General features: G+C 29.0%; 3 protein-coding genes across 4 annotated transcripts in view; all 3 read left to right on the top strand.

The window, feature by feature from the left end:
- LOC125840252 (malate dehydrogenase, glyoxysomal-like) overlaps positions 1-14,606 on the top strand; it is a 320,744-nt gene that overhangs the window by 41,530 nt on the left and 264,608 nt on the right. The gene's annotated exons all lie outside the window — the stretch shown is intronic.
- LOC125840244 (probable N-acetyltransferase HLS1) lies at positions 3,132-5,345 on the top strand. The gene is made up of 3 exons (XM_049519217.1): positions 3,132-3,542; positions 3,619-3,812; positions 4,487-5,345. Exons 1-3 carry the CDS (start codon positions 3,357-3,359, stop codon positions 5,334-5,336), a joined length of 1,230 nt encoding a protein of 409 aa, XP_049375174.1. The 5' UTR covers positions 3,132-3,356; the 3' UTR covers positions 5,337-5,345.
- Positions 12,814-13,844, top strand: LOC125840254 (L10-interacting MYB domain-containing protein-like). Its single transcript, XM_049519227.1, has 2 exons — positions 12,814-13,131; positions 13,224-13,844. Exons 1-2 carry the CDS (start codon positions 12,814-12,816, stop codon positions 13,842-13,844), a joined length of 939 nt encoding a protein of 312 aa, XP_049375184.1.

Below are 14,606 nucleotides of genomic sequence, written 5' to 3'. Positions count from 1 at the left end.
GTAGTTATGTGTTTGAAAAAAAATGTTGTAATTGAAAAAAAAGTTGTTGATATGTTTGACAAATAAGTACTGGTAAACACTTTTTTTAATCAAAGTGTCTGAAATACCCTTTAAGCTGTTAACATGATAAAAAGTTGATTAATTTAAGGTTTTTATACTTAAAAATAAATTTATATTTTACATCCATAAGTAATAGTAATATTTTCCTATCATTCACATATTTCTTTACCACCACAAATTATTTATAAGAGGAATAATAATAATAATAATAATAATAATAATAACAAATAATAATAATAATAGATATTAGGGTTAATTCAATATGGGCAATTTGGGAATTGTATAAAAAAATTAAGAGCAAAAATGTAATATACTTGGTCAACATAAAAGGGCTTTTAAGTTTTTTTTTATAAAAAAGCTCCCCTCACCTAGCTTTTAGCTTTTGGCTTAAAATAAGTCATTTCTGACTTAAAATAAGTCACTTTGATAATTGTCAAACACTCTAATAAGTCCAAAAAGTCAGTTTGACCAGCTTAAAATCTCATCCAAACATGCTCTAAGAAAATAATGATTGACATAGTGAATTTACTATTTTACCTTTATTAATTATGAAGTGAATAAATTAAAAATTTAAGATTTTCAAAAATTTCTATCTTTTTCAAAGTAATTAATTGAAAATAAAATAGATTTAAAAAAATTGATCTTTCTTGATTTGTCAAATGAACAAGTAAAAATGAAAAATTGAACAAGTAATTAAGGAGAGGGAATACGTGGAAAAGGCTCTGAACCTTCTCCTAACTTCTATTTTCCTTTATCTTCAATAATGTATATTCTTGTAATGGCTCATTGCCTTGACGTTTTGTCAAAAAATTAAAATAAAATTAACAAGATCGATTTTAATTCAATTATCTTTGACTTTTTAAATAAGTTTTACTGTTAATTGATGTCTGATAATTTTACCACACATTTTAATCTCATTACTTCAGTATTTGTGGTTTGGAAGAGGATTTGAGAAGAAACGAAGTGGAATCGGACAAAAGAATGAAAAAAATTGGAGGACAGAAAACTGGTGAATTTTTTTTTTTTTCTGATGTTATTAAATTCACAATTGCGAATGTCGCTCGCAACGGGGAGAAGCGTAAGCAAAATCAGAAATTTACAATTGCAAATCAAGATTTGTAATTGCGAAATCTAACGTGTAAAAGTAATACAAATATGAACCTCACAATTGTAAAAATTGGTGGAAAAACAGAAGTATCACAAATGCTAATCAAACTTTGTACACTGTTAAAATTCAAATAGAAATAAAATTTCACTTTTAATGATCACAAAATTTATATAAGGTGATCCAATAGCTTGAAAAACATATCTTCGATATCCCTGGCATAGTTGTATACATTTGTAGCGTATTAGACGGCAAAATGGTAGAAAGAGTACTACACAACCACAAATATTGATTGGATTATTCCCCCTCAGTACCATTATCAATCGTTACCAATCGCTATCATGATTAGTCACTATAATACTAACCACGTCTACCCTATATTTATCAGCAGTTCAGCACCATCATTACAAACACTAACACCAATAATTATCCCTATTACCACAATTACTAAACATAAATATTTTGTTTTTTCAAACTTAAACAATAATTTTATTTTATTAAATTAATATATATTTTTAATATTTGATTGATTTGTTATTTAAAATTGTATATTTATCATGCTATAAATAAATAAACTATATATATTGAGGTTAAAAAACAAATAATCTTGATTAATTAAGTAATATTTAAATTTAAAACAATGTTTAAATTATTTAAATAAATATATTAAGATGAAAACATTTTTTTTAATCTCATTATAAACAAATAAACTTTATTGTGAAGTGCAATGATTACAAAATAGGGTCATTATGTTATGGCAATTAAAAGTACAGGTGGAACGAAACTCCGCAGCCATTTCTTCCACTTTCTTGATGATCATTACCCAAATTAAATTCTACTTTTGTGAAAATTAATTGCATAATTAATTCTTTCATTATCATTAGCAGGATCACCACTCACCACTTCCAATGAGAAAGTTGAAGAGTTGAACAAAAGGAATCGAAAGGGACTTGCCAAAAAACTTATCTAAACTAACCAGTAATTAATCACCGATAAAATTAAAATCACTAGCATCCCATCTTAGATTTTTATTCGTAAATTAGTCGAGTGAACGATATGAATAATTTATAAGTATTTCACTAAAACTATTCTCATATTGTCATTAGTTTACTGTAATTTCATTTTATCTCTATTTGAAATTAATCTTAATTAACTCACTTGAAATGAAAGGCCTCAAGTCATCCTCCATCTCATTGGAGTTGTTAAATGCTCCTAACTTTGTGTTTACAGTTATTTTGTAAAATGAGAGACGTGCCGTTAACTGAGGGATCGTAATTAGGGAAATTTCAATCAGTAATCAATTTTTTTTTTTTTTATGACGTTTATTTTTATTGATCTAGTATTTTAAAAATAGATTTTTATTGCTTAAAACTATACATCAAGTAATATGGACATGTGGCAAATACTTATATTAATTATTATTTTTTAAGAAATGTGTAAAATTCAAAATAGACAAATAAAAATGAATCGAAAAAATATATTTTATTTTCAAACTCTAGTACTACCTCAAAAGGAGTAATTCATTAGGTTATAAATTACTCTCTTCATTCAATAATAGTTGTGTACTATATAATTTTGGGATGTCCAACAATATTTATTCATTTTATGATATCAATGGATAATTTTATATTTAGTTCCTAATTTATCCTTATAATTAATTTTTTTTTATTTTTTTTAAATTTAAAGTTCCTTATAATTAATTATAATCATTTCTCTATTATATTTTTCAAGACATTGTATTTATTATATTTAAAGAGTGATACAGTAAAATGACCTATTTTATTTATAGTTTCTAAAAAAGTGTGCAAAATCAATAGTTGACAAGTATAGTTAAACGGATCAAATATTAAATTGTAAATTAGCCATCAAAGGAGTAGGAAAATTTATAGGGAATACGGAGAGAGGGGTGCCAAAATCAGTATAAAAGGGAGTGGGCAGAGAAAGAAGTAAGGTATTATCCTTGTCAAAGTATTTAAATTTTGCAAATTATAACCAACTACTCACCTTCACTCACTCTCTAACGAGACACCCAGAAATATAGAAATAAAGGTTTTTCTTAACGGCCCCCTTTCTGTCTTTGCTACAACGTCACGTAAAATACACCAATCTATTTATCTTTTCTCAAAAGTAAAGCTGCATTTCTAATTAGTTACAAATATTTTACTTTCTAGTTTCAATAGAGAAGAAGAAGATGATGGCGGTTAATGAACAAGTGAGAATAGTAATCAGAGAATTCAACGCGAACAAAGATTGCAGGCAAGTGGAAGAAGTAGAAAGAAGATGTGAAGTTGGTCCTAGTGGAAAACTCTCTCTTTTCACTGACCTTTTAGGTGATCCAATTTGTAGAGTTCGCCATTCCCCTGCTTATCTCATGCTGGTACATCTATTCAGAATTTAAATTATAATAGTAAGTTGTGTTTTATTGTCAGTTTTGATTGTGTGATGATTAACAGGTGGCAGAGATAGTAGTGGGAGAAGAAAGCAGGGGAATAGTAGGGATGATAAGAGGCTGTATCAAAAGCGTTACGTGTGGAAAGAGAGTGTGGAGGAACAATCACGATTTCCCCAAATTGTCTCATCAACAACACCTCCCTGTTTTCACTAAACTTGCATATATTTTAGGCCTTCGTGTCTCTCCTCATCACCGGTAACTAATTTTCTTTCTATTGTTATTTTATATATTTTATTTTTTTTCGTGAAAGTAATTTTTTTAATAATTTAGATGTGACCAAATAATTGTTTAGTATTTTACTAAATCAGACACATTCTAATGACCTCGTATTTTCTTTATATTATATATTGTATGTATATATAATATTATAGTTGGCTCTCTACCTATATTATAATAATAATAATAATAATTATATAGTAGAGTTGTTTATAACATCATAACAAGTTTTTGATAATGGTTCAAATTAATTATACCCCTAAAGTTCAATTTATGTATATTAATTATTAAATATTCTTTTAATTTTTTATATTTTAATTCACGCAAAATATTAGCTAGTTCGAATTAAATCACATAATTCGAATAATATAATTAGTGTCGTTTAACATAATGGACATACATAGAAAATTGGTGCATATAATAGTTGTACCTAGTGCACGTGCATGCTGATTATATAAATAGTTTCTCCGTTTTAATTTATTTGTCTTGTTTTTAATTTTTTCAAGTAAGTTATTTTAAAACATTAAACAAATTCTTGATGATCGTTTCAATTATAATCAGACAAATAAATTAAAACAAAAAATATTTGTTATACTATCAATGCACAAAAATTAAACAATAACAAATATGTGAATCATGTTTCCCTTTTTCAGGAGAAAAGGAATAGGGTTGAAATTGGTACGGAAGATGGAAGAATGGTTCAGAGAAAATGGCGCTGCATATTCATATATAGCTACTGAAAACGATAACCATGCTTCTGTGAAACTCTTCACACACAAATGCGGTTACGCCAAGTTCCGCACTCCATCCATTCTGGTGCAACCCGTTTTCGCTCACCGGGTCAAAATCTCAAAAACCATAACTATCTACAAACTCACCCCGACTGAAGCTGAAACTCTGTACCGCCATAAATTCTCCACCACAGAGTTCTTCCCAAAAGACATCGATTCAATTCTCAACAATAAACTCAATTTAGGTACTTTTGTAGCAGTTCCAAAGGGTACATTTTCATGTATCAACGAGTTCTTAACGAATCCGCCCGAATCATGGGCTGTACTCAGTGTGTGGAACTGTAAGGACGTGTTCAAGCTCGAAGTTCGAGGTGCATCGAGGATGATGAAGGGTTTAGCTAAAACGACCCGTTTAATGGACCGGGCTTTTCCATGGCTTAAGGTTCCATCTGTACCCGAAGTTTTCAGGCCTTTTGGGCTTCATTTTATGTATGGGCTTGGTGGGGAAGGCCCATTATCCGTTAAGTTAACTAAGGCCCTTTGTGATTTGGCCCATAACTTAGCGGCTGAATCGGGTTGCGGAGTGGTGGTGACGGAAGTAGCAAGCTGCGAACCGCTTAAGTTAGGAATTCCTCACTGGAAAAAACTATCATGCGCCGAGGACTTATGGTGTATAAAACGATTAGGGGAAGACTACAGTGACGGGTCTGTGGGTGACTGGACTAAATCACGGCCTGGTCTTTCTATCTTTGTTGATCCCAGAGAATTTTAACTTTTTCGATTTTTCCTATTTGGTGTTTGATATCTGCGTTGAAGCTTGACTAATTAAAACTGTATACGATCCCTATTTTGAGAAAGCACGGCATACTCATGGCTTGAAAAAGCAGCCTTCATCCACTACGATCACATGTGTTAGAGAATTTCAACTTTCAATAAATAATATATCTTGTCTTGTAGATTTGGGTAAATATAATTTAGAAGTCAACTTTTTTCCTTTTTGGGATTAACTTTGTTTTGTAGAAAATTTAGAGGTGAAAAGAAACAAAAAAGAGATGGGGTACAACACTTTTTGATTGTTGTTGTAAAGGGGTGTGTAAATATCACTTTGTTTCTAGATAATCTTCATATGTTATATTTGGCCATTTGGGATTAGATTGTGGTTGTAAAGGGGTTTGTAAATATCCCTTTGTCTCAAGATATATAATCTTCATATGTTATATTTGGCTATTTGGGATTCTAATCTCTTAGACTTTGCATTTACCTACTTCTAGATCTAAAAAATAAGTGCCGTAATTGATTGAAAGAGTATGTAACTATTTATGAATCAATATATATATATATATATATATATATATTGATCCACAAATAGTTACACACTCTTTCAATCAATTACGGCACTTATATAAAAAAAATGTCTTAACCACAAATAAAAACAAAAAAAATGTCTTAACCACAAATAAAAACAAAAAAAATGTCTTAACCACAAATAAAAACAAAAAAAAATGTCTTCTATTTTCAATTTTTTTAAATTTCTTCTATGCACTGATTCACACACAATAAAGTAATCGGTTAATTTTTATAATACTAACTTGATAAAACTAATAAATTAATCATATTTAAGCTTATTTTATTGATATGAATTGTGATCGAATGGTTGAGATCTCCTCATTTTAAATAGGATTTTGGTTTGAGCTTCGAAATGGAAAATAATTTATTGGAAGCGCAATTCCTTGGTAGAAATGAGTTCTTCAAAGCACAAATTATGATTAATTAGTGAGCTCCACGACAGATATTGGTGAGTTAGACCCATCCTTAACTTAATTTGACATGGTACCAAAGCTAGATCCAGACCTTCGTAATCATGGATAGTTTTAAAGATGAAATACCTTCATTCATTCTATGAATATGCACCTAATCAGATCAAATTACATTATCTCACATGAAAAGGGGTAATGAATGGAATAAACCCCAATCGATTAAGAAGAAGAATCCTGAACTTCTTATTTTAACAATTGAATAAAAAAGATATTTAGTGCACAAGAGACAACCATTTCATTATGTATATATTTATCATAATAGAAAACAAGGGGCGACTCTACTATGTGGGTTTTTTACTTTGTTCAAAAGATGTTGGAACTGAATGCAAGCTGTGTCATGATATGTTTATCAAGTCTTCATTCAGACATGATATGTCTGTACTTACTACTTTGATTTGTCTTATATTAGTTTTTCTCTTAAACCACAGTAACACTCTTTGTTTTCTTGACACAACAACTTGAAAACGCAAAAGGAAGTGGGGTATAGGGGGAGTTTATTCTTAAAACGGACACTTTTTAAATATAATAGATTAAAAGGGACCCTTTCTGAAAATACATATCAACACTGCCTTTGTGGGTTAACTGTAACAAACAAATTTATCTTCGTCAGTCACTCTCAAAATCAAAAAAAAAAAAATATTACACAAATTTTAAAGATAATTCACTGATTTTATTAACTCCTTACGTGAATAAGAAGAAGATAAAGAAAGAATAGTTTGATATAAAGATGAAATCTTAGAGAAATGGTTACATTGAGATTATTAACCAAAGGTTGATTCATTTAAATCATTTTTAACGAAAAATTACATTTTGTTATATATATTTTATATATACATAATATATGTTGAATTTTCTTTAACTTTTTCCTGTGCTAAATTATAATAAATTACATTAAAAATATTGAATTCAAATGTACGTGGAATGGGAAGATAGTGATAAAAGATCTTTTGAAATTCCACTAATTTATTTGTTGTGGTCTCCACTTGCTTAGGAGTTTGTCCTTACATTTTTGGAAAACACTCCTTTCATAAAATTACGAACTGATGTTTTATTCCACCACGACTTGTCTAACTATGCCAGTGGAACTCTCCACACAATACATCTTGGCTCATTTTTATTAAATAGTTACAGTTACTATATGCAATAATTGGATTTTTTGGTCTTTTATGCCGTTACAGCTATAAAGACACGTGTAATTGAAGCTTAAGAGTGTTTTCCACTTGTCAAGGAAAATTTTAAGAGATAACACGGTTCATAAAATTATTTTACATAATTTTTAGTTAAGATACACTATCATAATAAGAATCGTCTTAAAATTTCAATCATAACTCAAAAAAAATGCAAATTAAAGATATGATTATTATAGCAATATCTCAAGAGCAAACTGTAAAGTAATCTTCAAAATATTCTCCAGTCAAATTTTGTCATGATTCATGATGTCTTACTTATTGATGATAGGTGATTACTAGATCAACCTCTAGATAAATTTTTAGAAGATTCTATTTTGTTATTTCAGAGAAATCAGGAGACGAAACTTGACAAATTCTTCTTTGTATAATAGTGTATAAAATTATATATTATATCTTTTATAATTTTGTATAATATTGTATATTAGGTGTATAATATTGTATACCAAATTTTTAAACACTTCTATTAGAAAAAATATGAAAGTTTTGTGTATTATTTTATACCAAATTATATTTTGTGCTAAAACTTATAATGTAGTTTTAAATTATATTTTTAAATATAAATTAGATAATTATAATTGTATGAAAATTTTCCCAATTTTCATAAAGGATATACTCTGTCCTCTTTGATATGCAAATGAATCATATTACATTGAAATAATATGAGAAAAGACATAAAGTGACACCTGAAGTCGTTCCGAATTTTTAAAAAGACTCTTAAACTATGCAAGCGTTTTATTACCTCCTAAACAATCGTGAACTGATAGTATTACATCATTTTTTGTCCACCTGGCATAGAGAGTGTATGCACTCTCTTAAAGAGCGTAAACAAACTAAAATAATGAATATAATTTTATTTTTACAAGTGTTTTGCTATAAAATATATTTTCTTGTTTTTCTTACTATTTCAACTTTTTCTCCTTATTATTTTTTTCTTTTTCTTTCTTCCTTCTTCTTCAAAATTCATTGTCATCTCCATTAAAGCTTCTCACTTTCAATGTCACTTTTTACCACAACTTCACCTCCCTTTTCTTACTACTATTAGTTAACTCTCCTCAATTTTAAAATTATATCTAAATATTTTTTTACATTTCGAACAATTTAATAAACCCATTAGATTTCAAGATGATTAGTAGGTATTATTTTGTTTTCTTAATCCAAATTTCAATTAAACTTTCTCAATTTTCGGAGAATTCATTGATTCTTTCAAAATTTATCATTTCTAGTTTTGAAGTTATATGAAAATGAGATAAAGTAATTGATGATACCTTCAAAATTTTGATTTTTCTTAGAAAAATAATTAGTTTTGTTATCAATAACTCAACAAAGTCTAGAAAATAGTATGATTTTTGAAAGAAAGGAATTTGACCGAAGAAGAAGAAGAAGTAAAAAAAAAAAAAATGAAGGAGGGGCTCAACTTAACGTGGGGGTGGGGTGAGGTGAGGCTGGGAGGTGAAGAAGAAGAAAGAAAGAAAGAAAATGGAGAGAGGGGTAGCTTGAAAGTGGGGGGTGGAAGATGAAATAGAATTTACAATGAAATTGAAATTAAAGTAATAAAATTAAAATAAGTCAAAAAGTAAGAGAGAGAGAAATAAAGAAAAACTTAAAATGAAAGAAATTTATTTCAAATTAAATTAACACGTGCCACTTAATGATTGATGTGTGATAACACTTGCTTTTTTAAATTTGGAATTGATCGAAAAATGATATAATAATATAAATTCAAAATTGTTTAGGGGGGTAATAGGACACCCGCATAATTAATGTGTCTTTTTGAAAATTCAAAACAACTTCAGGTGTCACTTTATGTATTTTCTCAAATAACATACAAGAATGACCTGTTTGTGATTCAAATTTCATGTATAGCATGTATTACTGCACATTTACAAAATGAATATATTTAATAATAGGCGTAAATTATGAACTAACGGATAAATTATCTTTTAATTTTCTAAATCGAATAAGCGAAAAAGAACATCTATTTTTAATATAATAGACAAGTAAAAAGGATCAAAAGGAATACTGCCTTATCCATTATTTGATTTTTAATTCTAGAATAAGTTATACCAGAATTAGTAATTAGTATTGGAATAACTTATTTTTGTTAGAGGGTGGAATAATAATATTAAAATTAGTTGTCCCATAATAAAATAATGAAAATACAAAAATATCTCAATTCCTTCTTCTACTAATTAATACGGAGAGTATCGCTGTAAATAAAGTAATTTTTTAAAGAAAATTATGCAATGCATGTTATTTCTTATATAATAAACTAAATTATCAATAAAATATAATATCAAGATAACTAATCTCAGCATGTTGTTGTCAAACCAAAAGACCTCTAGACTTCAAATTCTAAGATTTTCTGCTAAAATATTTTCCATGCAGTTTTAAACTGCTAGAGTTCAAGCTGCAACATTTTGACATAAAATTCGAACGGTAGCAATTTAAAATTGCATGAAAAGTTCATAAAGTTCAAATTATGATAGCTCAAAATTCACGAATACAGTTATTATTTTTTCTGGAGTTTGAGATGTGTAGTTCAAACTACTAAATTCTAAACTGATATATTTTTTAACTATTGAAAAAAATAAAATTGAAGCCTTGTGAAATTTTAACTTAGGATATTTTTATTCAAAATATATGTTTGCATTAAAAAGTAATTCTTTTGGAATTTCGTTTTGGTTAAACTTAAAAGATCAATCCAATAAATGGCTAGTGAACCCAATTTTTTGATTTCGTATTATTCTAGATCACTATGTTTAAGAGCGGGGTGTACAAATATTCAATTTTAGGATCTCAATTTATGTGGTAGCAAAGGTCAAATTTATTTTGTTTATATATTCATTTTGGAATCATTTTAGAAATATGAGACTAAAGTTGCAAATGTTTATGTCTTAAATTTGCCACACTTTATATATGCTTTTTCTAAATAGTAGTCATATCAAGGTCAACTATCGAACATTTTGTCTGAAGTTTGACCTCATTTGTCAACACTTTTATTACACTTCTGAACTTGACAAAACTTGAGACATAATAACTACTCTTTAGACTTTCCTGCAAAAAAAAAAGGAGTAGACTTGTGAAGACTCTACAAAGTAAAGTAGGATTTCAATTTCATCCCAAATGCAAAAAACAGAAAATTGTGCAGCTTAGTATTGACGATGATTTACTACTTTTCTGTAGGGGTGATAAAGACTCTATTATGCAGTTATTTGCTTGCTTCCAGGAGTTTTCCAAAGCGTCAGGATTGATAGCTAATATGGACAAAAGGTGTTATATATTTTGGTGGAATACCTGGTGAACTACAAGTTCAAATGTTGGCGGAACTTAATTTTGTCAAAGGAGAGGTACCTTTCAGATATCTTAGGGTACTAAGAGACTCTTTGTTGTCCAATGTAAGTCTCCCATTGATAAAATACGTACTAGGAAGGATCACTAATTTATCCTCTACATTCTTATCATACGCTGGATGGACTCAACTCATCAAGAGTGTTTTATTTTCTATACAAAAAAAGATAAACTCCGGGTGGTGTGGATACACACGTACTATGGGCAACATTGCCTAAACAAGTGCGAAGGATCTTAAAGGCACAACTATATATACTTCACAAAGGATACAAGAAGATGAAGTATTGAGCATGAGGTCTAATTATTCTATTAGTTCAATATATAAGAAAATGAGAGGAGAATCAAATAAGGTGGACTGGAGGAAGCTCGTATGGTCTAATTAATTATATATGAAGCTCCAAAGTGGAAATTTATCTTGTTTTTGGCTCTGCATAAAAGACTACTTACCAAAGCCAGGCTAGTAATTAAATTGGGGATGTGTTGAATCTGACATATACTTGTCCATTGTGTGATCAAGCTGCTGTGGAGAATATGTTTTTAATGTGTCCTTAATTTGGACAAAAAAATCTTGGTGTGGCAGGGCATCATGTGACACATTATGACATGGCAGGATGAGGTGAAATGGGCAATAACACACATGAGAGGCAAGAGTACGTATCAATGCTTAAATATATCGTATGACCATGGGTGGCAGGAAAGGAATTGTCGAGTGTTCCAAGGGAAAACACGTAATGCAAAAGAGATTATCATGAGGAAAATCATTCAGGATGTTCATATGCGAGGATCCGCTACTAGAGGAGTTGAATATGAGCCTGTTTGGATGGGCTTTTAAGCTGGCCAAACTGGCTTAAAAGCCAGTTTTTGACTTATTAGAGTGTTTGTCAATTATCAAAGTGATTTATTTTAAGTCAAAAATGACTTATTTTAAGCCAAAAGCTAAAAGCTAGGGGGGGAGCTTTTTTTTTTTAAACTTAAAAGCACTTTTAAGTTGACCAAGTATATTACCTTTTTGCCCTTAATTTTTTATACAATTTCCAAATTGCCCATCTTTAATTAACCCTAACATCGATCTCTTTCCCCAATTCTTTTATACAATTTCCACTCGGCTGCTGAGCTTCTTCTTCCTTTTCTCCCAATTTGAAGGTGAAGATCTAAAGTTTGAAGTAAGTTTCTTTCGATTATCTTTTTATTAGTTTTCTTCCTTTTCTCTTGATTGATAGCAATAATATCATATGTAGGAAAAACGAAATCAGCTTGAAACTTTAAGTTTTCTTGATTATCTTTCAATTTTTGTTTTTTTTATTATGTATTTTTTTTTGTGCGTCTTCTGTAGCTGATTTCGTTTTGTGTATTTTCTGTTTTGTGTACTTTCTGTTTTGTGTTTTTTTTTGGATTATGTATATATAATTTGATTGTGTGTAGTATATATTTGTCATCTATATAAAATTATGGAAGTAGTTATTTTCAATTTGTTTTGTGTATTTTCTGTTTTGTGTACTTTCTGTTTTGTGTTTTTTTTTGGATTATGTATATATAATTTGATTATGTGTAGTATATATTTGTCATCTATATAAAATTATGGAAGTAGTTATTTTCAATTTGTTTTGTGTATTTTCTGTTTTTTGTACTTTCTGTTTTGTGTTTTTTTTTTGGATTATGTATATATAATTTGATTGTGTGTAGTATATTTGTCATCTATATAAAATTATGGAAGTAGTTATTTTCAATTTGTTTTGTGTATTTTCTGTTTTTTGTACTTTCTGTTTTGTGTGTTTTTTTGGATTATGTATATATAATTTGATTGTGTGTAGTATATATTTGTCATCTATATAAAATTATGGAAGTAGTTATTTTCAATTTTCTTATCAATTCTAATCTTCAGATCAGTTATACCATGTCGGAAACAAAAACTAATGCTAAGTGGGATGATGATGCTCATCTCAAATTTATAGAGTTATGTGAATTAGAGATTAGAAAAGGAAATAGACCAAACACTCATTTATCTAGAGATGGATGGAAAAATACGATTAAAGCATTCTATGAAAAAACGGGAAGACGCTATAAAAAAAAACAAATGAAAAATCATTGGGATGGCATGAAAGCTGAGTGGACTCTTTTTAAGCAATTGATGAGAGGAGATACAAGTATAGGATGGGATGCCACCAAAAATACAATTATGGCAGATGATGATTGGTGGAAGCGAAAAATTAAGGTACATTTCTCACATTGTTTTATATGTCTTTTTATTTCTTTTATTGTTACATTTTTACTTACTTAAATTTGTTGTTTCATCTTTTGTTACAGGAGGATGTTCGATATAGAAAATTTAGGAATAAGGATCTTTCACTCATATGGTTTCGCTATGATGCGTTATTTTCTGATATTGTTGCTACGGGGGAAATAGCACGTGCCTCAAATCAATCCCAATTTTTTGAAACTGAGGTAGATTCTGACGAAGAAAGACCAAATGGTATTGATAATGATGATATGGAGCACTTCATTAATTCTAATAATGAAGGGCGTGATGAAAGTGATGATCCACAAGACATGGATTCTACTATGTTTCCTATACCATCATTAAAAAGACCAAATCCAACTGATGGTATTGGAACTAGTAATCAAGTGAAAAAAAGTAAGACAAAATCTACAGCTGCATCAATGAAAGAAGATATGCACTCTTTAGTAGAGTTAATGTCTAACAACAGTACTGCTACATCTCATGCGGTAGATGATCCCACCATTGATAAGTGTATGGATTTTTTGGCAAACATTCTCGGTATTTTTGAAAGGGGTGAAATGTACAACTATTTTGTGAACATGTTTCTTAAAAAAAACATTCGACAAGTGTTTCTTAAGATGCCTACGGATGAAGCTCGAAAGTCTTGGATGGAGTATAACTATCAGTTATACCTTAAGAAAGTGTGAAGAATGTGTTGTTATAGAAAAAGTAATTTTATTATTTTATGTTTGACATTATGCTTGTACGCATGAACGTTATTTATTATCTTTAATTTTGTTTAGACATTATGATTGTATGGTTAATTTTTTTAAAGTAAAGTCCTAATTTATATAAATGTATTTGTTGTGTTGAATTTATGTAAATGTATTTGTTGTGTTGAATTTATATATAGGTATTCATTTTGTTGAATTTATACATATGCGTTTGTTGAGTTGAATTTATATATAGGTGCTTGTTATGTTGAATTTATGTAAATGTATATGTTGTGTTGAATTTATATATAGGTGTTTGTTATGTTGAATTTATATATATATGTGTTTGTTGTGTAAATTTATATATAGGTGTTTATTGTGTAGGATTTATATAAAAATGTATGTTGTGATTGAATTTATATAAATGTATTTACTAATATAAAGTAGTGATTTGTAGTTAAATGGAGGATTTGGACTTTACCATATCACCCCATTTAAGTGATTTGTTAGATGAAGAACTAGAACAAAGTAGGAGAGAGCAAAACAAGAAAGAATGGATGGCTCTATGCCAGATAGCAAGTAAATACATTTTAATGTATTATGAAAACTATTTATTCAAAGAACCTTGTCGTACATCAAGGCGTTCCGGGTATATAATTTATTCAAGAGATATTACAAGGAAATGAAACTCGTTGTTATGAAAATTTTCAATTAAAGAAGGTGGTGTTTGTTGATTTATCCAAAGATTTAAATGAA

Source organism: Solanum verrucosum, unplaced genomic scaffold (genome assembly GCF_900185275.1).
Source record: "Solanum verrucosum unplaced genomic scaffold, falcon-dt-bn FXZP01000180.1, whole genome shotgun sequence".
Taxonomy (NCBI): domain Eukaryota; kingdom Viridiplantae; phylum Streptophyta; class Magnoliopsida; order Solanales; family Solanaceae; genus Solanum; species Solanum verrucosum.
Note: the sequence above shows the minus strand (reverse complement) of the source record. Positions and strands in the feature narration are given on the sequence as shown.